This window comes from Ptychodera flava, chromosome 16 (assembly GCF_041260155.1).
Source record: "Ptychodera flava strain L36383 chromosome 16, AS_Pfla_20210202, whole genome shotgun sequence".
NCBI classification, from domain to species: Eukaryota; Metazoa; Hemichordata; class Enteropneusta; family Ptychoderidae; genus Ptychodera; species Ptychodera flava.
In genome coordinates, this window is record NC_091943.1 from 13,457,774 (window position 1) to 13,485,169 (window position 27,396).

The 27,396-nt window shown below is 36.4% G+C and overlaps 2 protein-coding genes across 4 annotated transcripts; one reads left to right on the top strand and one right to left on the bottom strand.

The window, feature by feature from the left end:
- Nucleotides 1-1,452: 1,452 nt before the first annotated feature.
- On the bottom strand, nucleotides 1,453-15,740 carry LOC139114059 (ubiquitin-related modifier 1-like). The gene is made up of 5 exons (XM_070675555.1): nucleotides 14,611-15,740; nucleotides 7,520-7,590; nucleotides 5,729-5,810; nucleotides 5,123-5,171; nucleotides 1,453-4,228 (listed from the first exon to the last, which is right to left on the bottom strand). The coding sequence occupies exons 1-5, from the start codon at nucleotides 14,655-14,657 to the stop codon at nucleotides 4,160-4,162; spliced, it is 318 nt and encodes a 105-aa protein (XP_070531656.1). The 5' UTR covers nucleotides 14,658-15,740; the 3' UTR covers nucleotides 1,453-4,159.
- LOC139114058 (GDP-fucose protein O-fucosyltransferase 1-like) lies at nucleotides 15,603-27,396 on the top strand. 3 transcript variants are annotated; one of them, XM_070675554.1, is made up of 8 exons: nucleotides 15,603-15,733; nucleotides 18,975-19,150; nucleotides 21,537-21,655; nucleotides 22,790-22,913; nucleotides 23,279-23,447; nucleotides 23,854-24,049; nucleotides 24,742-24,984; nucleotides 26,276-27,396. In XM_070675554.1, exons 2-8 carry the CDS (start codon nucleotides 18,982-18,984, stop codon nucleotides 26,459-26,461), a joined length of 1,206 nt encoding a protein of 401 aa, XP_070531655.1. In that variant the 5' UTR covers nucleotides 15,603-15,733; nucleotides 18,975-18,981; the 3' UTR covers nucleotides 26,462-27,396. The 3 variants fall into 3 exon arrangements, with proteins under 3 accessions (XP_070531655.1, XP_070531653.1, XP_070531654.1); XM_070675552.1 differs by lacking the exon at nucleotides 15,603-15,733 and adding an exon at nucleotides 15,761-15,939; XM_070675553.1 differs by lacking the exon at nucleotides 15,603-15,733 and adding an exon at nucleotides 15,935-16,085.

The window sequence follows — 27,396 nt, forward strand, 5'->3', positions numbered from 1 at the left end:
CTGCCCCCGAAGCACATAACCCGTATGATGCTTCTCCTTTTTTTCTGATTTTCTAGTTGTACGGAGAAATGAGTAAAAGTGTGTTGCTTAGTACTGTTAGTTCGTAATCTCAAATTATTTGTCTCGTATGTCATATAAATTATCGCAATTAAGCAGGCTCTCATGACTACGGTCACTTAATTTGATAATTTTGCACTGTCTTGCAAACCAAAAGAGATAATCAGATATGTTAGTGGTTGGCAGCAGTCGCTTGCATATTAAACATCAATTTGCATACTTATTGGCTCGCTGCCAAAGCGAAGGAGATTGGTACAGAAATCATGGTACCGATCACAAAAGCGACGAGAGTCCACTGACATCTCAAAGACGTTTTTTTTTTGTATTCGTGCACCATAATCTCCTCTATCATATAATGGCACATGTATTAATTATCAAGTCAATATTGGTGAATGAGTACATTATCTTTCGACATGCATGATTTATATACTCTGTAAATAAATTAATTAATACAATTATTACTTTTCAACATCAGATAAGACAAAACAAGTTGTCTTGAAGTGATGTTTAAGGTCCTGGACCCAATCACATAAATAAGTGTTCAATTATCTACCAAACTAGTGGGATAGCACATCTACCGTGACAGTTTCCCAGCTAAGTTGGCTTGTAATGAATGGTCGTTGGACTACTCTTACCCATGTAGACCGTGTCATGGTTTGTGAAAATAAATGTACATTTTTTTCAATTATTAGTAGTCCTGTTCATCTTTATGAGTTCAGTTTCTTGTTCTAAAGAATTCCTTGAAGCAAACAGCAGCGTGCAGAGTATCGACATTGTTGGTGCAGATTTTCAGAAAGACGCTTGTCAAGCCTTGCCTTCTAGTCAAGACGACAGCTTTAGAGATGTTCAAAAGATGACAATAAACTTACGTTTTGATTGGCTCACTTTCATGAAAATCGATGACTTATTATTCTATCAATATGCGTTATTACATCAATGTACATTAATATCCTACCGACTGTACATCATCCACGGCCATCATACTGATATCAAACATAAGTCAAATTCAGCCATTGGGCTCCAAAAGTCAAGAGAAGGTGCAGTCAAGCTCAATTTTTCTATAATGATATCAGAATTGATTCAAAGTTTCCTGGCAAAATACGTGAGTATAAGTTAAAGATTTTAAGGGGGCACTTCTTACAGAGTACCACTAACGTTTCCGATTGGTGTTTGAGTCAAGTCGGGAGTTTCTTGTGGTTGGAGTTAAGTCGGTAATATCTTGATATTTCAAGGATTCAGGCCTACACTTTGCATGTAAAATGGGAATTATTTGGGAGTCACAGGAATATCTCTGGAGTCAGTAGCATGTCAAATAATCTAGCAAGGTGTGCTGATTACATCAAAGAGGAATTTAAATTATTTCGATTCAATGCTTGCAAGCCATATACTATATTTAAACACTGGGGAATTTATTGTGAACAAAACAGCAACATTAAACGTTAGCACGTGATTTGTATCAAAAGTTACTGTTACCTCCCCCGAGTGGAATGAGCTCTCGGTGAAAAGCTGTGCCAATCATAAACTTTAAAAAGAAGCCATCTTGAATGCGGGCAATAATGATTAATAATGACTATGAATGGGTTATGTTCATGCAGTTATTGACCTGTGAATGGACGATATTCACGCAATTACTGACCTTTGAATGGGTTATATGCAGGTGATTATCGACTCCCATTCTGTGGTAAATTTGAGGTCGATATACTCAAGCTGCGACAATAGTGAAAGTGCGATTACCCACCATATTGATATCATTTACCAAAAAAGTCATAAGAATCACTTAGTATGTTGGAAGGTCGACTGAAACGGACACTAGCTGTAAATTTTGATACAAAGTATCCATTATTTTTCATCTAGAGGACAGGTACATTTTTTCTTTATCTTCCACAACTATGAGTATGTTGAAACACAAAACATTGGTCTTACCAAGGGGACCTCTTCTAGCTCTATGGTCTTGCCAACACAATGAGTGCAGCATGCGATGTCATTGTTCACAACCCACTTCGGGACGCGGACTCTCAAACTTTTACAATTCTTTTCTGATCTACGACTTGTGGGGGCTCATTTTTAAAGTTCTTGGTATAAGAAAAGTTTTCACCGTCTTAGTTTTTTGAAAATCGAAAATTGTATTTTTCTGCTTAGGAGTGACACAGGGATGGCGGCCATTTTAAATTTCAAGTATCGGTAAATTTTGAGTAATTGTTTCTCCGGTAATAAAATTGCGCGGTGACCCCCCGATTTTTATTCTTGATTTTGCAAGAGATTGATTGAAAGATTCCTGAGGAAATTTATAGCAAAAGTTTAAGTCTTTCACTTTCGAGGCACACATACTCCCTTATCACGTTTCCACCACAATTTTTGGCTGATACAAAGATACAGCCAGTGCGGACAAGTTCAACACTTGGAAATTTCGCGCGACTTTGAAAGTCAAACAAGAAATTATATTTCACAAAAAGCACAAATTTCATCGAAAATAAATCACAAGTCACCGCTGAGCGTTTTTTTAAAGAGTGGCCTGCCAAGAAAGCGTCTCTATGGACTAATTAACATGCCACAATTAATTCTCTTGGTTCTCCCGAGATTTGAGCAGCCCAACAACCCACTCCAAAAAAATAGAATGCAGTGGTGATCACCTTCTTAATGGCATTTTTGACATTATTGTCACTTGAAAAAGGTTTCTCTCAAAAAAATTACCTCATAAATATATAGGCATCATTCAATGTTTCTTTAAAGTTTAGGTCACCACACACCAGCATGGCATAAAAGGTTACAGTTATTGATAAAAGTATTTATTGGATTTGATCCAATGCCAATACAGTCACCAAAGCCATTTTTGTCTGAAGCAAATACAGTTTATTCAGACTATAGCTAAAACATTTCTACAGAGGAACAAATGTAATGACTGTATCTTTTTCATTGTATGAAAAAATCAACCCCTCCAAAAAAAGCGTTTCCCCCCTTGTATATTCACATCTTTGCATCAATAACAGAGCCTTGTACGAGTACCTCTACTTTGCAGTTGTAAATGTGGGCAGAAGCTGGAATTCTGGAGCTAACTGTATTTGGGAGAAAATGGCTTGAAAATGATTGTCAAAGGTCAATGCCAAGTTTACAACACTGGAATTGACAATAATCTACTCTCATTCAGTTATGACTCACGATGTGGGAAGAAAGGTTGAAATCTTTCTATTTGATTTCAAGCAGTCTTCCAAAGGATAACATCTATGACCAGATATGGCTGCAATCTGTTTTGTGAGTTTCTTTGACACAAAGTTTGCAAGTCTTTGCCTTCTATTCACAATTGAACCATAATTTTATACTTTGACTATGCTGTTTATGAAAACCATCCTGGCATGGTAGTTTTGGCAGCAGGAAATCAGTTGGGATTTTGCATATTTTATTCCTTTTGATAGTTAGTTATAGATGTAGGGAAAACTAAATTACACTGTGTCAAGTGCTCGCATACCAAATCCTTATATTTGACTAAAAATTGAGTTTGGCAACAAAATCTGTCCCCAGATTAACCAAATGTGTGATGCCAAACATGACAAAACTGCTGAGGTGGCAGTTTCCTTTGCCCAGATGCAGCTGACAGCCTTGTTAAAACTTGGCAGTATACAATTGTACATCATTCTAAACTCAGTGCTAATGTATCGAAGACAAAGTCATGTCCAAATTGTTGATTGTATTCCTTATCACTCCAGTGTTTCCAGTTGAGATTTCAATCAGCTAATATTTACTGCAATTTTCACGCCGATTGCAACTCTTCACATAAAGACACCATGATAGTGAACCTGACTGACGAAAACACTGACTTTGCAGACAAAAAGTTTGATTTCTTCCAGCCAAATTGCAGGGCTCATTTAAAGCTTAGAGGATCACAAGGAAACCCTGAGATGTTTTACCTTTCATGATGTGTCTGCATTTGCAAGTACTAAGCAGCATGAAATTAATACTGGCATCCAATAGATGTGAGATCATGTCCACTTTCTCACTGCCATATTCAGACAATCAAAACTTAAATTAAATGAAGTAAAAAGCTCATTGATGAATGTTTTTATAATACAAATATTTACACATTAAAATTATGTATAACGTATGATCTTCATCCTCCGTGTAATGTTGAAATAAACACTATCGTGTCGTTTTCTTCTATTTCATAGTCCAATTCACCCTGAAACAAATAAGCAAACAAACAAATAAACAACAACAGCATCAACAAAAGTGAATTAAATTACAGAGTTTGCCAGTTTACAAAATGACAGGTGACCAGAATGACCTGATATGGCAGGATTTGAAAGTGATTTCTGTTTAAACAGTTGACGTTGAGGGATTAAATTAGTGGTTTGGTGAAATCAAGACCATAAAGTACTGATCTCATAACTATGGTTGAAAAACCATGCAGTCATTCAATCTATGAAAAATACCATTCTGATCACTTTAACATCTCACGCTCATCTGATTGTGGTATTTTATCTATGATAGACCAATCTTTGCTATTTATATTCCATTATACACCAATCTGTTCCATGAGAGACTCTTACAACATACGGTACTGAACAACAACCTGACTTAAGATATATGTGAAATCATGCCATGTCTACACCCCCAGAGCTTTGTTGAATAGCGCCACCACAGGTGGGTTGGAGTATAAACAACCACCACATGCATAATGGTAATAAAATACTACCACTTTTCGTCATTAATCTAAACATAATTTCCATAAACCTGAAAATATTTGGACAAGTATTTTTTTTTGCATACAAATTACAAAATGTGACATCATTTAGTGTTAGTGTTGGCTGAATTAAACTGACAGTTTGTTCGAGGTAATCGACATTCAGGAAACAGGTATGCTGTAAAAGTTACACGTGATACATCTGTGTCAGCTTTGGGAAACAAATGTACAGTTCAAGCAGTCTGGAATGAACATAAGATATTGCAGTCAAGGGCATTTTGTGTGTGCTCCTTGAGAGAAGAGGATTGTGCAGAGCGCCCCCCAGTGACAGCACTTCCAGTCTACCTGGCATGATAAGTAAATGAAATGATTACATGCTGACAGACTCACCAATAACTCCCAATCTGCATCGTTTACGAGAACAAGAATACCAGGTCGTCTGTTGAGAAACAAAACATCACACAGATATTTTATCTTTAATGTACAAAACACTGACTTTGAGAGGGCCAACTGAACTATATATGTCAGTGTTGTTGAACTACTCAGTTACTGTACAAATGGAACTCTATAAATCCCTTCTTGAGTTGAAAAATTAGGCCGGGTCACTTACACAGACGAAAAACGTTAGGTCCCCCTCTTGATGAAGTCTATCACTAATTAATTATGTTTTATTTTCAAGAAACCTATAGTTACGGTAGAGTCACAGCATGACCGGGGTCATCCGTACTATTTCTGAAAGTCCAAATTAACGACAATGATTATACCAACTGAAGAGGTGACACAACAGCAAGCTTGCTAGGTCTGTTGGTGTATAGTTGAAATATTATTACTGAATTTGTGTTTCCACATAAACTGACACAGAACACAGTAGGTACTGACAGTCAGTATAGGCTGAGTGGAAAACTGAAATAGCACAGATACGTCACAGATCAGTAATGACAAAACGGATGCAGCCTCTTGATGTCATATGATCAATATCAGTTGTAGATCACTTACACGGTATCACCCTGCAGGAATAATTCTGGCCTTTCTTTCAGTAAATTGTCCTTTATCCAAACTAGTAACTTCTTGATAGTCCCTGTTGGTTCAACACAAAAATAATTCAAACCTTTCTTAAAGTGGCACTCCCATTTGGTAACATTTTTAAAACACATTTTTTTAGTGCCAACGGTCGATATTTGACGTGGCGACTGCGCGCGGATCGCGAGATATCGATAAAAACATGTCTTCAAAAAAGTAAAAGTTTGAATTCCGGTGGCCCACCTAAATTCAGCTTCCAAACATCAAATTCGGCACTGGGGCCATTGTCAACTAAGCTATGGAGTACGAGTCTACACTGACGCTGCTGTACGCCACAGTACCACTTGCTTCGGTGATCGGTCATGCCCCTGGGAGAAAGCTGAGTCTTACTGACTTGGTGATAAAACGAAAAACAATTTTTGCTGATTCCACCAGAATTCGCATAGGTGACTAGCCCAGTTACGTGCGGTTGATACATAGCGGCCACCGCATGGTATGCATAGACGCATACCACGCGCGCGGCGAACCACACGTACTGTGTGGCAGACGACAAAATGTAGTCATCGGAGGCGGCTAATATTTAACACGTAAAAACTTATGTTTATGTGGTATTGGTTAAAAATAAATACAACTGATTTAGAATAATGACAACGACAAAGCTAAGAAGAAGTTTTCAAAAACTGACCTGTGGTAAGGGCATAATGCTGTGTATAAAGTCTTCGCAGTGGGAGGTAAAATTGCGTCGTTCGAACTTATTATGGTCTCCCTAGAATATCGTCAATCAGCACAACAACAAACCTTCGGTGGATTTCGCGTCATAATCAGAAACGATCGTAAAACTTCGGGATGTGAAAATACGCTCGGGACATGTTTTTATCGATATCTCGCGATCCGCACGCAGTCGCCACGTCAAATAACGACCGTTGGCATTAAAAAAATGTGTTTTAAAAAATGTTACCGAATGGGAGTGCCTCTTTAAAGTGTACATTATTTTATTCAGTACATACATTATTTGTGATTTGCAAACATGTCTGTGTTAAGGTGTCCTAGCTAACTCAATGGGCCCTCTCCAGTTCAAAATGTGCATATGACCAAGTATACAGCAATGCAAGATGATGGGCATGAACAATGTTGTTGTGGTTTGTGTTTGGTTTTGAGACAGTTCCTCGAAGAAAGACATCAAGATGCTCCCTGTACCACTTTGTCTGTTGCTGTCTACAGCTTCCTTGTATCTGAGTTTCAGCAACTTGATTTTCCGGTGGCACTGCTCGGCTGTCCCTTTTGCATAGCCTAAATTTTGGCTTTTTTATAAATATTGCTTTCATCTGAGCAGACTGACCTCTTCATCGGACTGATTGCACCCCAAGATGCAGAAGTCTGTGTAGCTGCCATATCTACAGCAATCAAATATTATACATTACAGATACCTGCTGCATGAGGGCAGGACCACAAAGGAGTGTCCATATGTAATTTTTTATGCCAGTATTTGACCTGAGATTTTTCAGAAGCATTTCAATGGATCCTGATCATGGTATTTGTGATGTCTACTATAAGCTACATAATTAGCATACAATGAAGCAAAGTCAGATTGAATCTATTTTTCTCCCAAGTTGTATCATAACACAATGATTATGTAAAGAGAATGCCAAATGGCTGACTGTATGTCAAGTTTTAAATTTATTTGTTGAATGTGGAAAACATCATTTAATCATGATTCAAACAGACACTGAACTAGGACGTGGTGTTCATTGATAGTATGATACTTACACGGGTGATGTGATTTGTCTAAATTCACACTGTGTTTCTTGACTTTGTCGAACAATAACTCTGCACCGCCACTGAAAAGGTATATGTATAAAAATAGTAAGTTACTAATGAAGTAGTACTTGCTAATGAAGTAGGTGTTGCTGTTACTTAGATTTATTGTAATTACAAATTGTCACAGTGAGACGATAACGACTTTGGTATGGGATCGGTGTTTCTCTGGAAGACAATGGCTGGAGTAGGTTGTAGGAAGTTTAAACTGCTGACAGAATTTTGAAAAATAAACATTAAAAAAACCCCCACTAAAGCACATGGTTTCCATAGTGAATACACGGCATAAAACTGATAAAAATTTGCATAAAACAGTGGAGATAGAGCTACACTCCCTCCCCTAAGAATGAGTTTCATTTATTTGTTATGCCATGGGTATCTATGGAGGGCAACATGCCTTGGTTAAACTGCTTGGACTGACTTCCAAGTGATTTTTTGGTCATCTGTTCGATGTCCTACTGATACTATTGTTTTTAATGTATCAAATTTACACTTATACAACTTGGAACTGTCATCGTCAGGACCTATTTTTTACATCCATGGTCAGTAGGCCGTGGGCTAGAGGGGGTCTACGTGCACCCCTCCCACAGGATAACAAACCTGTATTTTTCAGAACCCTTGGGATCCCTAGAATACGAAATGGAATTTTAACAGAAAAAATATAGGGATGGAATAGCTGTTATGGTCATGTTTTGAAGGGTACCGCAAAATCACGATTTTTCAAGCAAATGCATTTTCGTCAAATCTGTCTTCTTGTAAGTCATGTGCTGAGCTCATTTTTTAACATAACCTCACTTGTTTGGTATCATTAGAAAGGGAATTTATTCCTCTTTAAGATGACATATTGCACTATGCAATATCTTCTACAGTTTTTGTCAAATATAACCAAAACTTACCCCTTACCCCAAAATTTACATTGAAAATTATAGTAAATCTCAAATTCTACCAATTTTTTAGCTAGGCATAATAAAAAATGCAATGTTTTGTCTGAAATCTGTTTTATTTGATACAGAAACATGTCAGAAATATCAAGTAGACTTTTTACAGAAAAAATATTGGGAATCTACAGCTGTAACAGTCATATTTTTAGGGTACCGCAAAATACAGTGTTGCAGATATGCATGCATTTTTGTTAAAACTGTCTTCCTATAAGTTATCTGCTGAGCTTGTTTTTGAATATAACCTGGTTGTTAGGTATCATTAGAAAGGTAATTTACTAATCTTTAGAATGATATATTGTAACATGCAATATCTTCTATAGTTTTTATGATATATAACCAAAACTTACCCCTTACCCCAAAGTTTACATTGAAAATTGCAGTCAAAGCTAAGACCAAATTCTACAATCTTTTTAACTTGACACACAAAATCTGGCCGTTTTTGCTATTAAATCTATTTTATTTGGTACAGGGACATGTCAGAAATATCAAATAGACTTTTAACAGAAAAAATATTGGGAATCTACAGCTGTAACAGTCATATTTTGAAGGGTACCGCAAAATAACAGTGTTGCAGATTTGCATGCATTTTTGTTAAAACTGTCTTCCTATAAGTTATCTGCTGAGCTTGTTTTTGAATATAACCTGGTTTGTTAGGTATCATTAGAAAGATAATTTACTAATCTTCAGAATGACATATTGTAACATGCAATATCTTGTATAGTTTTCATGATATATAACCAAAACTTACCCCATACCCCAAAGTTTACATTAAAAATTGCAGTCAAAGCTAAAACCAAATTCTACAATTTTTTTAGCTTGACACAAAAAATCTGGCCGTTTTTGCTATTAAATCTATTTTATTTGGTACAAGGACATGTCAGAAATATCAAATAGACTTTTAACAGAAAAAATATTAGGAATCTACAGCTGTAACAGTCATATTTTGAAGGGTACCGCAAAATAACAGTGTGCAGATTTGCATGCATTTTTGTTAAAATGTCTTCCTATAAGTTATCTGCTGAGCTTGTTTTGAATATAACCTGGTTTGTTAGGTATCATTAGAAAGATAATTTACTAATCTTCAGAATGATATATTGTAACATGCAATATCTTCTATAGTTTTCATGATATATAACCAAAACTTACCCCTTACCCCAAAGTTTACATTGAAAATTTCAGTCATAGCTAAAACCAAATTCTACAATTTTTTAGCTTGACACAAAAAATCTGGCCGTTTTTGCTATTAAATCTATTTTATTTGGTACAGGGACATGTCAGAAATATCAAATAGACTTTTAACAGAAAAAAGATTGGAATTCTGTAGTTGTAACAGTCATATTTTGAGGGTACCGCAAAATAACAGTTACAGATTTGCATGCATTTTTGTTAAAACTGTCTTCCTATAAGTTATCTGCTGAGCTTGTTTTTGAATATAACCTGGTTTGTTAGGTATCATTAGAAAGATAATTTACTAATCTTTAGAATGATATATTGTAACATGCAATATCTTTCATAGTTTTCATGATATATAACCAAAACTTACCCTTACCCCAAAGTTTACATTGAAAATTCAGTCATAGCTAAAACCAAATTCTACAATCTTTTTAACTTGACACAAAAAATCTGGCCGTTTTTGCTATTAAATCTATTTTATTTGGTACAGGGACATGTCAGAAATATCAATAGACTTTAACAGAAAAAGATTGGAATTCTGTAGTTATAACAGTCAGATTTTGAAGGGTACAGCAAAATCTCAGTATTCCTGATTCGCATGCATTTTTGTTAAAACTGTCTTCCTATAATTATCTGCTGAGCTTGTTTTTGAATATAACCTGGTTTGTTAGGTATCATTAGAAAGATAATTTACTAATCTTTAGAATGACATATTGTAACATGCAATATCTTCTATAGTTTTCATGATATATAACCAAAACTTACCCCATACCCCAAAGTTTACATTGAAAATTTCAGTCATAGCTAAAACCAAATTCTACCATTTTTAACGTAGACATATAAAATCTGCCCGTTTTTGCTATTAAATCTGTTTTATTTGGTACAGGAACATGTCAGAAATATGAAATAGACTTTTAACAGAAAGAATATTGGGATCCTATGGCTGTAACAGGCATATTCTGTGGAGTACTGCAAAATCACAGCAGTGCAGACTCATATGTGTTTTTGTTAACTTTGTCCCATTGTAGGTCATCTGCTGCGCTTATTTTATAACATAACCATGTTTATTTGGTACCATTGAAAAGCTTATTTACTACTTTTTAAAATGACATATTGTTATATGCCATATCTTATACAGTTTTCATGGAATATGACGAAAACTTACCCCATACGACAAAGTTTATATCGAAAATTACTTTCGTAGCTATCGTCAAATTCTACCAATTTTCTAGCTAGACATAACAAATAAGGCCAATGCTTTATAAAATCTTTTTATTTGGTACTGGGGAATGTCAAAAATATGAAATAGACTTTTAACAGAAAATATATTGGGACTCTACAGCTGTAACAGTCATATTTTGAAGGGTCTCGCAAAATCACAGTATTGAAAACTCGCTTGCTTTTTTGTTAAATTTGTCTTCTTATAAGTCATCTGCTGAGCTTGATTTTTGACATAACCTGGCTTGTTAGGTATCAATAGAAAGGTAATTTACTAGTCTTTAAAATGACATATTGTAATATGGAATGTCTTGTTTAGGTTTCATGAAATAGGACCAAAGCTTACCCCATACCCCAAGGTTTACACAGCAAATTACTGCAAATCTGAAACTCTACCTTTTTTACAATTTATTAACTTTACATACCAAAGGCAATGCTTGTATGAATCTATGAAATCTGTGTTTTTGTTAAAAGAGTATGTTACAAATATGAAATTAACTTTTCACAGGAACATAATATGATTTTGTAGCCTTTTGGATCATATTTGGAAGGGTACCCAGGTATCAGGGCAATTTTGCCGAAACACATACATTTGCAATGTATGGGTTCCTTCTCCAAAAATGATCCAAGTGGCTACTAAATTGTATTATCTTTCCGTTAAAAGTTAATTTTATACTTGTGACATACTTTTGTAACAAATAAATCAGATTTTATAAGAATTGCCTTTTGTATTATGTGCAGCAAAAAATGGTAGAATTTAAGATGAGCAGTAATTTGCGATTTGAACTTTTTGGGTATGGGGTAAAGTTTGACCATATTCCAGGAAAAGTATGAATGACATTGTATATTACAATATGTCATCTTAGAGAAGAATAAATTGCCCTACTAATGATACCTCACAAGCCAGGTTGTGTCACAAAATAAGTTCAGCAGATGACTTATAAGAAGAAGAATTTAACAAAAAAGGTGCCAGTTTGCGGTACTGCGACTTTGCATTTCCCTTCAAAATATGGCTGTTACAACTATACAGTCCAAATATTTTTTCTATTAAAAGTCTATTTCACATTTCTTACATGACCCAGTACCATATACAACAGATTTAATACCGAAACAGAGCTATTTTTATCATGTCTAGCTAAAAATTCACGGAAATTGATCACGTTATCTATGACAGTACTTTCAATATAAACCTTGGGGTATGGGGTACGTTTTGGTCATATTCCATGAAAACTATACAAGATATTGCCTGTTACAATATTTTATTGTAAATACCAGTTTATTACCTTTCCAATGACACTAAACAAACCCCGTTATAATCAATAGATGACTTATAAGATGACAGATTTAACAAAAACGCATGCGAATCAGGAATACTGAGATTTTGCTGTACCCTTCAAAATCTGACTGTTACAACTACAGAATTCCAATCTTTTTTCTGTTAAAAGTCTATTTGATATTTTTGACATGTCCCTGTACCAAATAAAATAGATTTAATAGCAAAAACGGCCAGATTTTTTGTGTCAAGCTAAAAAGATTGTAGAATTTGGTTTTAGCTATGACTGAAATTTTCAATGTAAACTTTGGGGTAAGGGGTAAGTTTTGGTTATATATCATGAAAACTATGGAAGATATTGCATGTTACAATATATCATTCTAAAGATTAGTAAATTATCTTTCTAATGATACCTAACAAACCAGGTTATATTCAAAAACAAGCTCAGCAGATAACTTATAGGAAGACAGTTTTAACAAAAATGCATGCAAATCTGCAACACTGTTATTTTGCGGTACCCTCAAAAATATGACTGTTACAACTACAGAATTCCAATCTCTTTTCTGTTAAAAGTCTATTTGATATTTCTGACATGTCCCTGTACCAAATAAAATAGATTTAATAGCAAAAACGGCCAGATTTTTTGTGTCAAGCTAAAAAGATTGTAGAATTTGGTTTTAGCTATGACTGAAATTTTCAATGTAAACTTTGGGGTAAGGGGTAAGTTTTGGTTATATATCATGAAAACTATGGAAGATATTGCATGTTACAATATATCATTCTGAAGATTAGTAAATTATCTTTCTAATGATACCTAACAAGCCAGGTTATATTCAAAAACAAGCTCAGCAGATAACTTATAGGAAGACAGTTTTAACAAAAATGCATGCAAATCTGCAACACTGTTATTTTGCGGTACCCTTCAAAATATGACTGTTACAGCTGTAGATTCCTAATATTTTTTCTGTTAAAAGTCTATTTGATATTTCTGACATGTCCCTGTACCAAATAAAATAGATTTAATAGCAAAAATGGCCAGCTTTTTGTGTCAAGCCGAAAAAATAGTAGAATTTTGTTTTAGCTATGACTGAAATTTTCAATGTAAATTTTGGGGTAAGGGGTAAGTTTTGGTTATATATCATGAAAACTATACAATATATTGCATGTTACAATATGTCATTCTGAAGATTAGTAAATTATCTTTCTAATGATACCTAACAAACCAGGTTATATTCAAAAACAAGCTCAGCAGATAACTTATAGGAAGACAGTTTTAACAAAAATGCATGCAAATCTGCAACACTGTTATTTTGCGGTACCCTTCAAAATATGACTGTTACAGCTGTAGATTCCTAATATTTTTTCTGTTAAAAGTCTATTTGATATTTCTGACATGTCCCTGTACCAAATAAAATAGATTTAATAGCAAAAACGGCCAGATTTTTGTGTCAAGCTAAAAAAATTGTAGAATTTGGTTTTAGCTATGACTGAAATTTTCAATGTAAACTTTGGGTAAGGGGTAAGTTTTGGTTATATCATGAAAACTACGGAAGATATTGCATGTTACAATATATCATTCTAAAGATTAGTAAATTATCTTTCTAATGATACCTAACAAACAGGTTATATTCAAAAACAAGCTCAGCAGATAACTTATAGGAAGACAGTTTTAACAAAAATGCATGCAAATCTGCAACACTGTTATTTGCGGTACCCTTCAAAATATGACTGTTACAGCTGTAGATTCCAATATTTTTCTGTTAAAAGTCTATTTGATATTTCTGACATGTCCCTGTATCAAATAAAACAGATTTCAGACAAAGCATTGCATTTTTTATTATGCCTAGCTAAAAAATTGGTAGAATTTGAGATTTACTGTAATTTGAATGTTAAATTTTGGGGTAAGGGGTAAGTTTTGGTTATATTTGACAAAAACTGTAGAAGATATTGCATAGTGCAATATGTCATCTTAAAGAGGAATAAATTCCCTTTCTAATGATACCAAACAAGTGAGGTTATGTTAAAAAATGAGCTCAGCACATGACTTACAAGAAGACAGATTTGACGAAAATGCATTTGGCTTGGAAAATCGTGATTTTGCGGTACCTTCAAAACATGACCATAACAGCTATTCCATCCCTATATTTTTTCTGTTAAAATTCCATTTCGTATTCTAGGGATCCAAGGGTTCTAAAAAATACAGGTTTTGTTATCCTGTGGGCGGATGCACGTAGACCCCCTCTAGCCCACGGACTACAGTGAAAGTTGTGTCTCTGCCGAACCAATGGCAATGGAGTTGCAGCATCTCCATTAATTCAGTAACACAACACAACCAACAGAGTGATAGGGCTGAGTATCTATCTATAGAAAGCCTTTCAATGGTGGTATATCGTGATGATTCCTTCTACTTTTACACGATAAGCAGATGTACCGCTTACCTGAACTCTAACGAGATCGTCATGCTGTTTTCAGTGGAGGCTGCCATTTTGAATATTTTGATCTTGCATGATTGTCCTACGAGGGCGCTCGTCAGCGTTCCCCAGCGGAGGTCCCTTCGACAGACGGAACAATTCAGTGATTAGAATATTAAATTTTATGAAATCAATAAATAATTAATTTAATAAATAAATATAGACACACAATTTCACTAACAAAAACGAATGAATAAATATACAAATGTATTGGGAGATATTTTAATAGATGAATAAACGAAAGCAAACAAACAGACAAACAAATAATGAATAAATAATAAATAGAGAAATGAATATTATCTGATTGTTAGAATATGCTTTGGAGACATTACTGGGTTCCAGCTTCAGAGACTCTTATGTGTGGACATGGTCTGAACTTGAACTGTGTTTACATAGAGAAGGCCCCATTAGAGCGAATTGCAATCATCTTCTTGAACTTGAAATGCTTGTAAATCTGACATAAGCGGCTTCTATGATCATAAAAAATGTCTCCTTCATTGTATTCTTTAGTGTGGAACAACTTAAAACAACTTTTCATTATTAATATTTAAACAAACGATTAAACGTGTCAATTTAAGCGTGATAATTACGATAAACAATAGCAACCATTTCTGTCAGACAAAAGTTTGTTCATATATCAAAATGATTCCAAGAACGAATATAGATAACTATCAGAAATTGTATGCTTTGTGTCTGACATTACTTTTTACGGCTGGAAAAAGTATTATCACAATCGACCCATTCCCTTTGTGTTTCACTGTACTCAGAACTGATCACAAGAAAGAACATGTCCAACACTTTACAGGTAAGGTAAAAAAGCTATCAAGGACACAACACGTTTTTGAATAATTATTTATCAAATTTTGGTTTTCTTGCACGTGTCAATCGTTTACTTGATTCTACGTCACGTCTAAATACGCAAAGTAGGGTTAAAACAATATACAAATGAATAACCTGAAACAAAGCGGCGGCGCGGGGGTAACTGTCATAGAGTTCAAGGCATATCCTTTCCCTGTTCGAGCTCCCAGTTTGAATGCGACAGGGCGCCCTCATGGGGTGATTCAGAGGCGGAAGTAATTTCAGGATCCAGGTAAAACGTGGAAAGAGTTGTATAAACTGCCAACTCAAAATGAGAAGTTCCTCTTGTTACGGCTTGCAAACTGAACGCGTGGCCATTACTTTAAGCGCACGTGTACATAGTTTTAAAACATCCGACCTGTGTAATCTTGTCTCGCCTTTTTAATATTTGAACCGTCAAAATTACAGTTACGAGGTTCTGAAATCTTGGAACGTTCGGTAAGTTACATGTATCGTTTTGTTTCTCAATGAAAAGTGTGAAGTTTGCAAGTTGTGACGTGCAACTTCCCATCGAATTATTGCACTCAAGATATCTGTAAGACAGGCTTGGAACATGTCGTGTGCTGTCTTGTTTACGTATGAGGGCAAGTGGAAATCTAATATTTCAGTTATTTTTCTGAGATCTCCGATTTCACGTAACGAGAGATTCCGTTGCGGTGCAGTAGAGTTCCTGAGGTTTCCTTTGCGGAACATGTTGTTGCACCTGTGGATGTAAAGCATTTCATTCAGTATACAGCGTTCAGCATCGATCCCTCCATACACTCGTAAATTATTGAGGGACTCTGATCTGGGCGAAAATCGCAAATCAACAAACATACAAGCCTTCCCTCGACGCGCTCAACACACCGCTGATGATTCCACAGTAGCTGGGGCAGACGTCAATTTTCCCCACAGCTACTCGAATATGGAAACCTGCAAAGGCTGCCACGTCAAACACAAAGCAGTGTTGACTGTGCTGTCTGTACATCGCCACACTGCTCCCTGCACAGTGCCATGGCTCAGCTGTAGCCGTTATGGGACTATACCTATTTTGACATTCATTCATTGGTTCTGACAGCTGTTAGTTTGTAAAGGACTGCTGTTTTTTGACTTCATGTCATGTGAAACTGCTTACAAGCTGTCAAATCCTAACCCTGTCTATAGCCCACAAAATGTTCAACAGAAATTCTGAACCAACATTCCAAAAGTTGGTGTTATTTAAACCTGTCTGTGTAGCACCATATGTATGAAGTTAAGTTTTTTCCTCTGCTTGTACGCATGGAGACTTGACACTAAATATTCTGGATATTTCATAACACTATTAAATGGACTAAGTTTTGATAGTCTTCTTCAACCTCCTTACTGTTGTTTGCAAAACAAACAATAATTTAAAAACAGTAAACAGAAAAACATCATGTCTTTGCAGATAATTATCCAGGAACATGGCTAATATTCCCTGTTTACAAATGTGTTCTGATAAGGGGTAATTTATACTGATATGACCCCACTCACATGTGTCCGGATTAGACAGGTGTCTGTGGTCTCAGGTTTCTGTTGAATTTTCAATCAGTGCATTACATTATCCTTTGGCTGTTTTCCAGTTGAATTGTAAATTGATCTGATACAGATTTATGTGAGTGTGGGTACTGGCAAATAGTTGACAACTCTATGTGACACTCCCGTACTGATTGGTCTCCCCTCTGTTGTGAAATGGTATAGTCCAACCCAACAAATGTGATGCCTTGTTTTAACTGCTGCAGAGCTGAGCTGTTCATATTTCCAGTACATGCTGAGTTTAGACACATTAAAATGTTAGCTTTATAATTTTTTTCAGGAGAAACCATAAAATATGGCAGCTTGTCAATCAGTAGAATGTAATTTAAAATGATTATTTCGTGAAAATCAAACTTTCGGACATGTTTTAAAGAGCTGCTGTGCTGTGCGTGTATTTGCATGATTCTGTCAGACATCACCATAGCGGGCAGGCATTGTTCAATACCTGTTAAATCTGAATATATCATATTTGTTTTATCATTAAATTTGAATTACTGATAATATTTAAAGTGTAAATGTTTGTGCAATAATTGAACAATGTGAAAGCTGCCAAAAAGTTTTTTATGTGAGTGGTATTTGTAGAAATGGTACCGTTGAAAGGTTACATTTTAGTGAGTATGGTTTTATAAATGAATGAATGGTTTGAGTGTTTGTTCATCAGTCAGTGAGCAAAGGTTGTGTGGGAATGGTTTTGTCAATGAGTTTGGGGCTTTCAAATGGCAAGCAATTTTTTTTTGACCTCTTCGTGAATTCCAGTGACTGTTGTAGCCATTTTTTCCACCAGGTGAGGATATCATTGCCTTTGATGAACAGGTACTCTCCGTTCTATCCTGATTCTGCTTGGGAACAGATTATAGCTGGTTTACATTTCTGCTACCCTTTTCACTCCGGATGCCCTGTACAACCAGGTCTGCAATCACCATGTGGGGGTCAAAACACAGTGGTGTAATGAGGTTCAGGAATTTATGAATTCTCATTTATATATTTGAAATGACTGCCACTGTCTATAGTTACAACATCTACTAAAGAAAACTGCCGGAACAAACACAGGTGGTGTAAAAGTTAAGAGTTTGCTGGAAATTTCTGCAATTTCAGACTAGTAGCTCCACACCTTTGCTAAACATCACGCTCATTGAAATAATTCGAAAAAGGTCAGACATTGCCTGAGTGAGACGAAAATTGCACTCATGCCATACGGCAGTAGCAACTCTGTGCAAGGTTTGTACACAAATTGAAAATTGAAATATCTGTGGGACTCTGTGGAAGAGAAAAAGGTCAGCAGGGATGTGCAATAATTTGGTTCATTGAGTATCGATGAACCATGTGTTGGCAATGGAGACATGTCAGTGTAAGATACTTAACATCTCTATTCTGGTATCTAATGTTTTCTGAACCACATTAATTTGCAGGCACAACTTCAAAAATTAGAAGGAGAGCCCTTTGACTGGTACTTTGGGATGTAGCAATAGTTTGTTTGGAAGGTGGTGTAATTCAATGTAGTCACAAATTACATCATGCAAGCACATTGTACCTACTTTCGTCTAGTATGAAGTGTTATTTGCTGTCTGCTTTCAAAGGGGATTGACCTGTTAGAGGAGTGTGCAAGACAAAGCACTACAAGTCAACTGTTAAATCCTTGCTTTAGGAAGATGCATGTCTTTATTAGAGGCAGAAATTTACCAATGATGTGAATATTTTGTCAACAGTAGATGATAAGATTAATCCACATTTTCAGCAGAAGATGATACTCCCCCCCCCCTTTTCTCCAGGCAGTGTGTCATTACAGACTCATCCCTTCCCCAAAACTGACAGTCAACCCCAATTTTTTGTAAGAAGCCCAACTAGCCCATATAGATCAAAATTGTCATCTCTGACAGACGTCTGTCAATAGTGTAAATCAAATCTGTTGCATTTTTTGACTGTAATATTTTCTATTTCAGGTTAAGTATGAGAATGAACTATCCACAGATCAATATGTTGCTACATATAGCAATGCAAATTCTGCTGGTGACGCTATCATTGTTGAAGTCTAGTGCAGCTTTTGTTCTGGTTACTGCCAACTCAACCGACCTCAACGTTGATCCAAATGGATACGTTATGTATTGCCCCTGTATGGGTAAGTGTGGCATTTTTATTCGCTTATTTGAGTCACATGTGGACTTGCCAACCTATTTGGAATCATTGTGCACTCTGAGTGAGGATCAACAAACAGCTATATCGCATTCATCCCTGTTTGTTAGTGTAGAAGTCCAGTCAGCTCATAAAAGGTATACTGTCACCTGTTCCAATTTTGCCACAGTTACATCAGGGGTTTCATTAAGTTTTGAAGTAGGGGGCCAGAATGAAAAAGTAGGCGGCTTGCAGCTGCCATGACCACAAAGCGGTCGTCGTGGGGGAGGGTCCGGGAGGGGGTGTTCCCCCTCCGGCCGAAGGCCGGAAACCCTGAAAAATGAGTTATGAAAAATGAGCTCACAGTCACATGAATTTCTAGTATTTTTAGGAGAATTGTCAGCAGTGTTCCAGGGCAATTTGTGTTCATATCATAAAAGCCATTTTACCTGGGAGATTAGGCCTAAATATGATAATTCATAATTACAAATAATAAAATGTGGTAATGTTGACGATATTTTGAACAAAGAAAACTGAAGTCTTAGAACCTAAGAACCTCAGTCTATGCTTTTGGGAGGTAAACTATAATAATTCACTATTATTAATGATATAAATTTGATATTGTAGACAATGTTATAACTGTTACATCTAGACAGGGGTTAGGGGATTGCCCCTCTGTTGAAATGTTGGCACCCCAATTAATTTGTCAAGGCGGACCACTCCCCCCAATGAAATGTAGCGGTACAAGTAGAACACATGAATTGGTGAAACCCCCCGAAATTTTCTATTAAAGGGGGAAATTCCCCTTGTTGATGCCATCCTGGATGAAACACTGATATTTTAAGCACAGTAAATGAGAAAATTTTCATTAATGTATAATGTTGTGCTTTAAAATTAATGTGAGAACCCTGATGTTTGGTATGGCAATCTGTAGATGAAGAACTTTTATACCACTGGGGAGGTAAAAAGGATAATTTATTTAAGAATAACGATAAAAACTGACAATCATTACCATATTTCGCAAATAGAAACAAAGACCCTCAAGGTTATTTGACTATATTGGTATGCAAAGTAAGAACCTTGATGTAGGATATGAAAATTTGTACGTTCAGAAGCTCACAGTTGGATTTAACCTGACGATCGCTTTTGAAGTGAATTTTAGTGGTCTGATTGTATTTTAACCACTCTCTGGGTGACGTTTTTATTGGCGTCGATAGACCGAAAAGCAGTATATAATACGTCCAGCTGGTTATATACCTTGACATTTACGCCTACCACGGTGCAACGCACGTCGGCTTACTAAAATTCGAACTGTAGTCGGGAAGTTTTTCGCGAGAGAAAAAATCAGGTCATTGTCTTCGAAAACAGTTTAAATCCACGTAATTATCCTTCCCTGTTTCTTGGTCCACTTCAAAACCGAAGATCGTACAGAGAAGCTTGACTTTGCGATCGCTTCCGTCTTCATTTGTTCATCGACCATTTTTAATTGAGCTAATGACAGCCGACAGGTTAAGTATATAAAGTATATTGGCGTATATAAAGGTCACCACATCGGGATCAGCAATTCAGGTATTCAATAGAATCGTCCGTTGCAATTCTGATTTTTATTAAGGCAGTATACGCAAGACCGTGCTGCATCGTAGTACTAGGCGATCGTAGTAGTCGCTCGTCTTCTAAATTTTGTTTCACATAAAAGCCGTTGCAAAGTTTGACTACACAGTTTGTGAAACTTGTCCGTATCATTTCAGAAGCTAAAAAATATTTCAGCGATGGAAGAGTTCAAATTTTCCAAAAAAGTAGCCGGCGAAATCGTGAGAGTAACCAGTCAATTTCGCCGGCTGCCGGCTCTTAATGAAACCCTGACCATGGAAAGAGAAAATCTAACCAATCACAGATTTTAAGCGGGTGGCCGCTTTTTAAAAACAGTGCCCTCACTTGGGCATTTGTAATACCAAGGAACGCCTCTTTGACAATATGTACGGGCATACTTAGATTACAGGGAGTGTATACCTTTAACCCTTTGAGTGCGATAATTTTTTGCACCAAAATTTTAGTGCAACATTTTACCAATTTTTATGAATTTTTCGGTAATTTTTTTGATAATTTTGGGCCAAATGGACATCACATTTCATTGGCTACAGTTTTATATCAAATTATTGAAAAAAATCTGAAAAAAAATTGACAGGGGTATTTTCATAAAGGCAAAACAAGTTGACTTTGGCGCTCAAAGGGTTAAACCCCTATCCTGGCCAAGTTCATTTTGCTACCATCAGGTCAAGTCAGTTAAAAATAAACAACAGGCAAACAAGCAATTAGAATTTTCTTTTCCAAATGCATGGATATTTTGAGTGTACATTTTCAGTTCTTTGTATTTTTATTCTCACCATTCTCAGGTCGGTTCGGTAACCAAGCTGATCATTTTTTAGGAGCCTTTGGTTTTGCCAAAGCTATCGACAGAACCTTGATATTACCTCCTTGGATAGAGTACCCACCCTGGCCGGGTAGAGGATCTGTAAGTCTGGAGATCATTTTTCAGACTGATTGTTTATTCTTCTTGATGATAAGATTCCAAGCAATCTGATTTAAATCTGAAGTAAAGATGGGTTGGTGTTTTGCGCTATCTATCATACTTTGGTCTTCACTTTTCTTCGGCATGCCGTTCACTTCATCTGAACCTGTGCCACAGGAAATCTCCTGTTTTCAAAGTAAAGTACTCAACCAATCAGAGACTAGCTTCCTCAGCGCATTAAGCTGTACACTGTTCATCAACATGCTCCTGTTCATTTGTTATCCTCTCCTCCAGTGCTTTCTGTAACGCGTATTCTGATTGGCTTGAGAAATCGCGAGATTTCAACAGAACTTCGAATGGCTCAGGTTCAGATGTAGTGAGGTGAAGACTGCAGAAAAATAAAGAACGTAATAGGATAGCATAAAAGATCGAACATGTCTACATTGGACTTTAATCCGATTGGATTCCATGCAGCAAATTCAGCAGTTGATGCGTGCATGTTCACAGTTCACCAGCTTTGTAGCTTTCCAATCGCTGCAAAACTTTATCAAAGCAAACTTTGGTTGCATCCCTTCATTGATGTAAAGCTCCTTTGGCTGCAGCCACCGCGGTTTCAGTCCAGTTGCCATTTTAAAACTTTGGATATGCACAAGGGATGTTGGGATTATGTTGTGCACAACAATAGACCAGTTGTGTGGATCACAGTATGCACAGCTGCAGATGGGACGACCAACCCCTTTAAACTGTTCTCTTTCAAAATCAAGAATAACAGTCTGGGGGGTCATCATACAAATTTGTTTACACAATGACAAAGTAACTATAATTTAAAATTTTAATTCCCTAAAAGCCGTGTGTTAACTCTAAAAAAATTTGAATTTTTAATTTTCACAAAACAAGGCAGTGAAAAGATTCTAATTACTCCGCAAAGTACAAAATGAGTCTATATAAGGATCAAATCAGCAACTGTACAATTTTAAGCGTCTGAATATCTGTCACTGAATATATTTCTGTAATCTGTGACTAGTGTCAGGGAATTTCTGAAAAATTCTGGGCACCACTCCAATCCAACGGTCTATGTGCCACACCAACCCAATATCTGTACAACTGTACATCAATATCTATCACCTTTTCTTTCAGAATCAAATTCCCTTTGATACGTATTTTAAAATTGAACCACTGAAAGAATATCACAGAGTTATCACAATGGAAAAGTTTATGAAAACATTTTCTGAAACCATTTGGCCAATTGGCAATAGGATTGGTAAGTTAACCTTTCACCTTTCAACATTTGAAACTGAATCAAACTCGCATAAAAATAATTTTTTGCAATATTTCTGTTAGAAACATACATTTTCTTTGCAGTTGTAAAAATACAGCAAATCACACTGACAGAAATAATTTTCGGAAATGGTATTATTTTTCATGCAGTGTTTCTGAAAGGTCTTGTTTCATCAATGAAAATTCAAGATGTATGACATAATGAGTTTGTAGAACAACAAAGTTTTGTTAAACTATTAAAGTAATATCATACCAGGTTGCTGAATGTATATCAGCTAAGATTATTGCAGATATTGTTTTCAATACTATGACTTGTAATAATACCAGATACTTTTTGTATTTATCCAGGGTTTTGTTACAGTTTTTCAAGAGCTAAAGAGGAGTGCATGATGAAAGACGGCAATCCATTTGGACCATTCTGGGATAATTTTAAAATTGATTTTGACTCTTACGAGCAGTACGGACCGATGAGTTACGACTCACAGAGGGCAGGAATCAAAGAATCGTGGGACAGCAAGTAAGTCAACAGGATGTGGTGTGGCTTTTGTGGGTCAAAGGTCACATTAGACGGTATTTTAATACCTGCACATGTAGCCTTTGATATGGGTCCATTGTCCTGCCACACCTCAAACATTCAGTCTGATGTTGGTAGGCAGGCTGTCTGGAACACTGTCACTGGACTGAATTTGACCTATAGCCCGACTACTGCTGTATCTCTGTATTGCAGTAGTTCATTTAATGATATAAGGCTTCAGTAATCATTGTTTTACATTGCTAAATTTATGTGAATTTTAATCTTTAGCATTTTATTAAAAGTTCTGATACAGGAAAAAATCTGTGCAAAGGCATAAAAAGCAGGAATATTTTAATACCGTGTGATTGTTATTAAAATATTCATTTTGCCTGATTTGGCTTCATTGCAGGTTTCCGCCATCGCAATATCCGGTGCTGGCATTCAGCGGTGCTCCGGGCAGTTTCCCAGTCAGTAGTCAAAATCGGAAACTGCACAAGTATTTGAAGTGGTCCACATCAATTGATAAACAAGCCAGGGAATTCATAAAAGATAACTTACCAGAAGGTCCCTTTGTGGGAATCCATCTCCGCCATGGCAGTGACTGGGTATGTGTTTTCTTAACGCAACTGTTGAGTCAAGTAGTATAATGTAAAAGTGCAAAGTTTACTATTCAGAAGAAGTGTCTTTTGTATTGATCTTCATGACCACTTAGTCTTGTTTTTATTTTTTGAGAAAAAAAATTGTGCATATCTCATTTCTCTTTCCTTTACTTTTATATAAGTTAAAACACAAATGAGGAAAACTTGGAAGAATATTGAGCATACGATATTCAAGTCAGCAAGTCATGGTTGTCACAGGGAATATCACAAACTTGTGTACTCATGAATGTTTATCTGTTTGTCAGTCTGTGCTACCAGGCATGAATGTTATTGAGTCAGCACTACATAACTTGAACATAATCAAATGTTCAACAATCACTGTTTCTTTGCAACTCAAACTCCACCTGCTGGCAAAGTGCCAGAGTCTAAAGTCGGTTGTCATGCGCACACTCTGAACAACCCCCCCCCCCCCCCCCCACAAAAAAAACCCAAAAAAACCGGGCAAACAAAAGAATCTTTTTGATGTGTGCTTGAGGGCAGTCTTGCAAAATGAAACATCCAGTGCAATACTGCAGGACGTGGAACTTGCACAACACTTTTCATGGCACTTCCCACGACAAGTCTACAATACAGCACTGTAGTACAATATTTTAAAACCAGTTTTCAAACTTATTGCACAATTTTTTGCTTTATTTCAGAAAAAAGCTTGTGACCATGTGAATGAAGGCAATACAGGCAACCATATGTTTGCCTCACCTCAGTGCCTTGGTTACAAGAATGAACACGGCAAACTCACCTACAACATTTGCTTCCCACCAGTGGAGGACATTCTCAGAAGAACAAAGAAAGCTGTGAAGAAAACAAAAGCCAAGGGGGTCTTTGTGGCGACAGACGATAACCCTCTGTTATCTGAACTGAGCAAGAGTTTGAAAAGTCTCAAGGTGAGCTCTCTTATTTTTTGAGACCAAACAGTTGCTCTGCAAAATTACATGCATATATCAATGTTTCAACTGCCCACGTGCCAAGTTTCAGCATACAAGTAGTGAGTTTGACAGAGAAATCTTTACAAGAGTGCAGGTACGAATGTTTGTTTAACCTGTTGAGTGCTGCGTTTTTTCCCACAAAAATTTAGTGCAACATTTTATCAAATTTTATGAATCTGTCTGCAATTTTTTTTTGATAATTTTGGACCAAAAAGACATCACATTTCAGTGCCTACATTTCTTTATCAAAATTTTAGCAAAAATCTGAAAAAAATTACTCTGGTTTTATATTATAAAGGCAATAAAAATTGACTTTGGCGCTCAAAGGGTTAATACTTTCCATAAGGCCATTAACAGTGAACAATGGATTTTGGAAGAGGAACTTTCTGGTGGGACGAGTATATTATGATCTTTTCTCAAGAAATTGCCTGGATCTTTGTGGAACTCAGAGGACGCATGAGTGAACTGCTGATAGCGCCCTCACTGCTGATCATCATCATCATTTGATACATGTTCTGAACCACAGCTTAAATTCCCAGCAGTCGCCATGCTGTGGTAGGCATGGGGTGTGCAGTTGATCTGTGTTTTCATACTAGTGATGAAATAAATAAAATGCCAAGAAATCTGCAGAATACCAGAATCATAATTTTTTGAATTTTTATGCTTTATTATTCACCTTTTCAATCTTCTCAATATTCAAGAAAATCCTACCCCTTACAAGCCATGCTCCCCCCCCCCAAAAAAAAAAAAATTAACAACAACAAAATATAACTTTAGTAGGAAGGAAAGGTTTATGGTAAATTAAATCTACAATTTATTTCATAGTTGATATGTAGCATCTAGTGTCATATAATTTCCTTCAGTAATTATATTTTACTTTTTTTAGGTACAGCTGTTCTGTGTGTTACCATTTTGGAAAGAGTGCAGTGTCAATGTGGTTTTTGCCTCAGTAACGCTCACTTTGCTCTGCATCTGGCAGTTACATGACTGTGCAAACTCACGTGTGGCGCCCTCTAGTGTTTGGTCCCATGACTACAGGAATGTTGATGTGGTTGTGTCACTTGCAGTTGTTAATCTGTGCGGAAATACTTTGTCACCAGGAATGTATTTAGAGGTTTATTCAGACACAGTACAATACCAGAGTGAATTTTTTTCTGAATGACAGCAGTTCATGATTTACCCATATTTTCAGTGACAGTGTGAGTGAGTATTAAGCTTTTATTTCTTACATCTTCCATGTTGAATACAGGTGAAGGTGGTTCAGAGAACGCCAAAAGAACCTCACGTTGATCTCGCAATCTTGGCCAAATCAGACCTCTACATCTGCAACTGTGTGTCATCCTTCTCCTCATTCGCCACGAGGGAGCGAGAGGTGTCGGGAAAACCCACCTGGTTCTGGGGATTTGACGAACAGAAACTAAAAGAGGAACTCTGAAAAGAGGTTTAGAAACTCCAGCTGGACGCAGACTGATAAATTTTATATTTTCAACGGAATAGCAGAAGTGATGTGGTGGGAACTGAAATCCTAACAACTTCCTGTTTGTGAGGAATTTTATAGTGGTTCTATTTCAAGAGGAGATAGTCTTCCATTTTTAGCAAAGAATAACTGTGGAAGCATATCTTCAAGATTGCTCACTGTCTTTCAACTTGTGACTGGAATGACATCTATGTATGTCCAAATTGTACGGACCAGTGACAAAACTGCCAGGCATCCCTTTGAAGCAAGTGAAATATTCTCTGTGGTATCTTTGACCCGCAGAGGTGACACCCTGGTTTCCTGTCTGCTAGCCGGTGACACAGATTGTGTCTGCTTCTCGCCGGGTGACACAGACCATGGCGTAATCATAACAACATGACAAACAGCGACCGAACAAAGAAATGACAGTGACTCAATCCTAAAAATCAATTAAAAATGTAAACGACCGGTCTCGCTGATTTATCATGATGCATGGTTGGTCACTTACTCAGCTCCTTGTCCTTTTCATGTAACGGTGTCACGGTATGACACGTGTCAACAAAGGCTTGCCTAGTAGATTGGCTGAAAGTGCAATTCTCAGAGCAACTCACACGGACAGTTTGTCACAATAGACAGTATATTGAAAAGGAATACCAGAGGGAAATAAATGAAAAAGTAAATTTCAAAAATGGAATCCATTTCATTCATTTACTGTCTCTGATATTTTTTTATTAACACATGTAGTTGACATTCCATGACTCAGTCAAATTATGAATGATAAATGACGTTAAAAGTTGTATATTTTGTACCCCTCCCTGACGATTGTACCCACTTTTATTATCCCCTCAGAATAGGAGGTGATGTACTAACGAGGATTTATTGAAACAAAAAAAAATAAAAGAATGTCAGCTGTA

Bases quoted from the DNA above. Each gene is read 5' to 3' on its own strand.
- LOC139114058 (XM_070675554.1), top strand. From the start codon at position 18,982: ATGAGAATGAACTATCCACAGATCAATATGTTGCTACATATAGCAATG. The intron at 21,656-22,789 runs GTAAGTCTGGAG...CTTTTCTTTCAG, and splicing joins CCTGGCCGGGTAGAGGATCT to AATCAAATTCCCTTTGATAC. The intron at 24,985-26,275 runs GTGAGCTCTCTT...TGTTGAATACAG, and splicing joins AGAGTTTGAAAAGTCTCAAG to GTGAAGGTGGTTCAGAGAAC.
- LOC139114059 (XM_070675555.1), bottom strand. From the start codon at position 14,657: ATGGCAGCCTCCACTGAAAACAGCATGACGATCTCGTTAGAGTTCAG. The intron at 7,591-14,610 runs GTAAGCGGTACA...ATACCTTTTCAG, and splicing joins ACGATCTCGTTAGAGTTCAG to TGGCGGTGCAGAGTTATTGT. The intron at 5,811-7,519 runs GTAAGTATCATA...TTGAACCAACAG, and splicing joins AGACAAATCACATCACCCGT to GGACTATCAAGAAGTTACTA.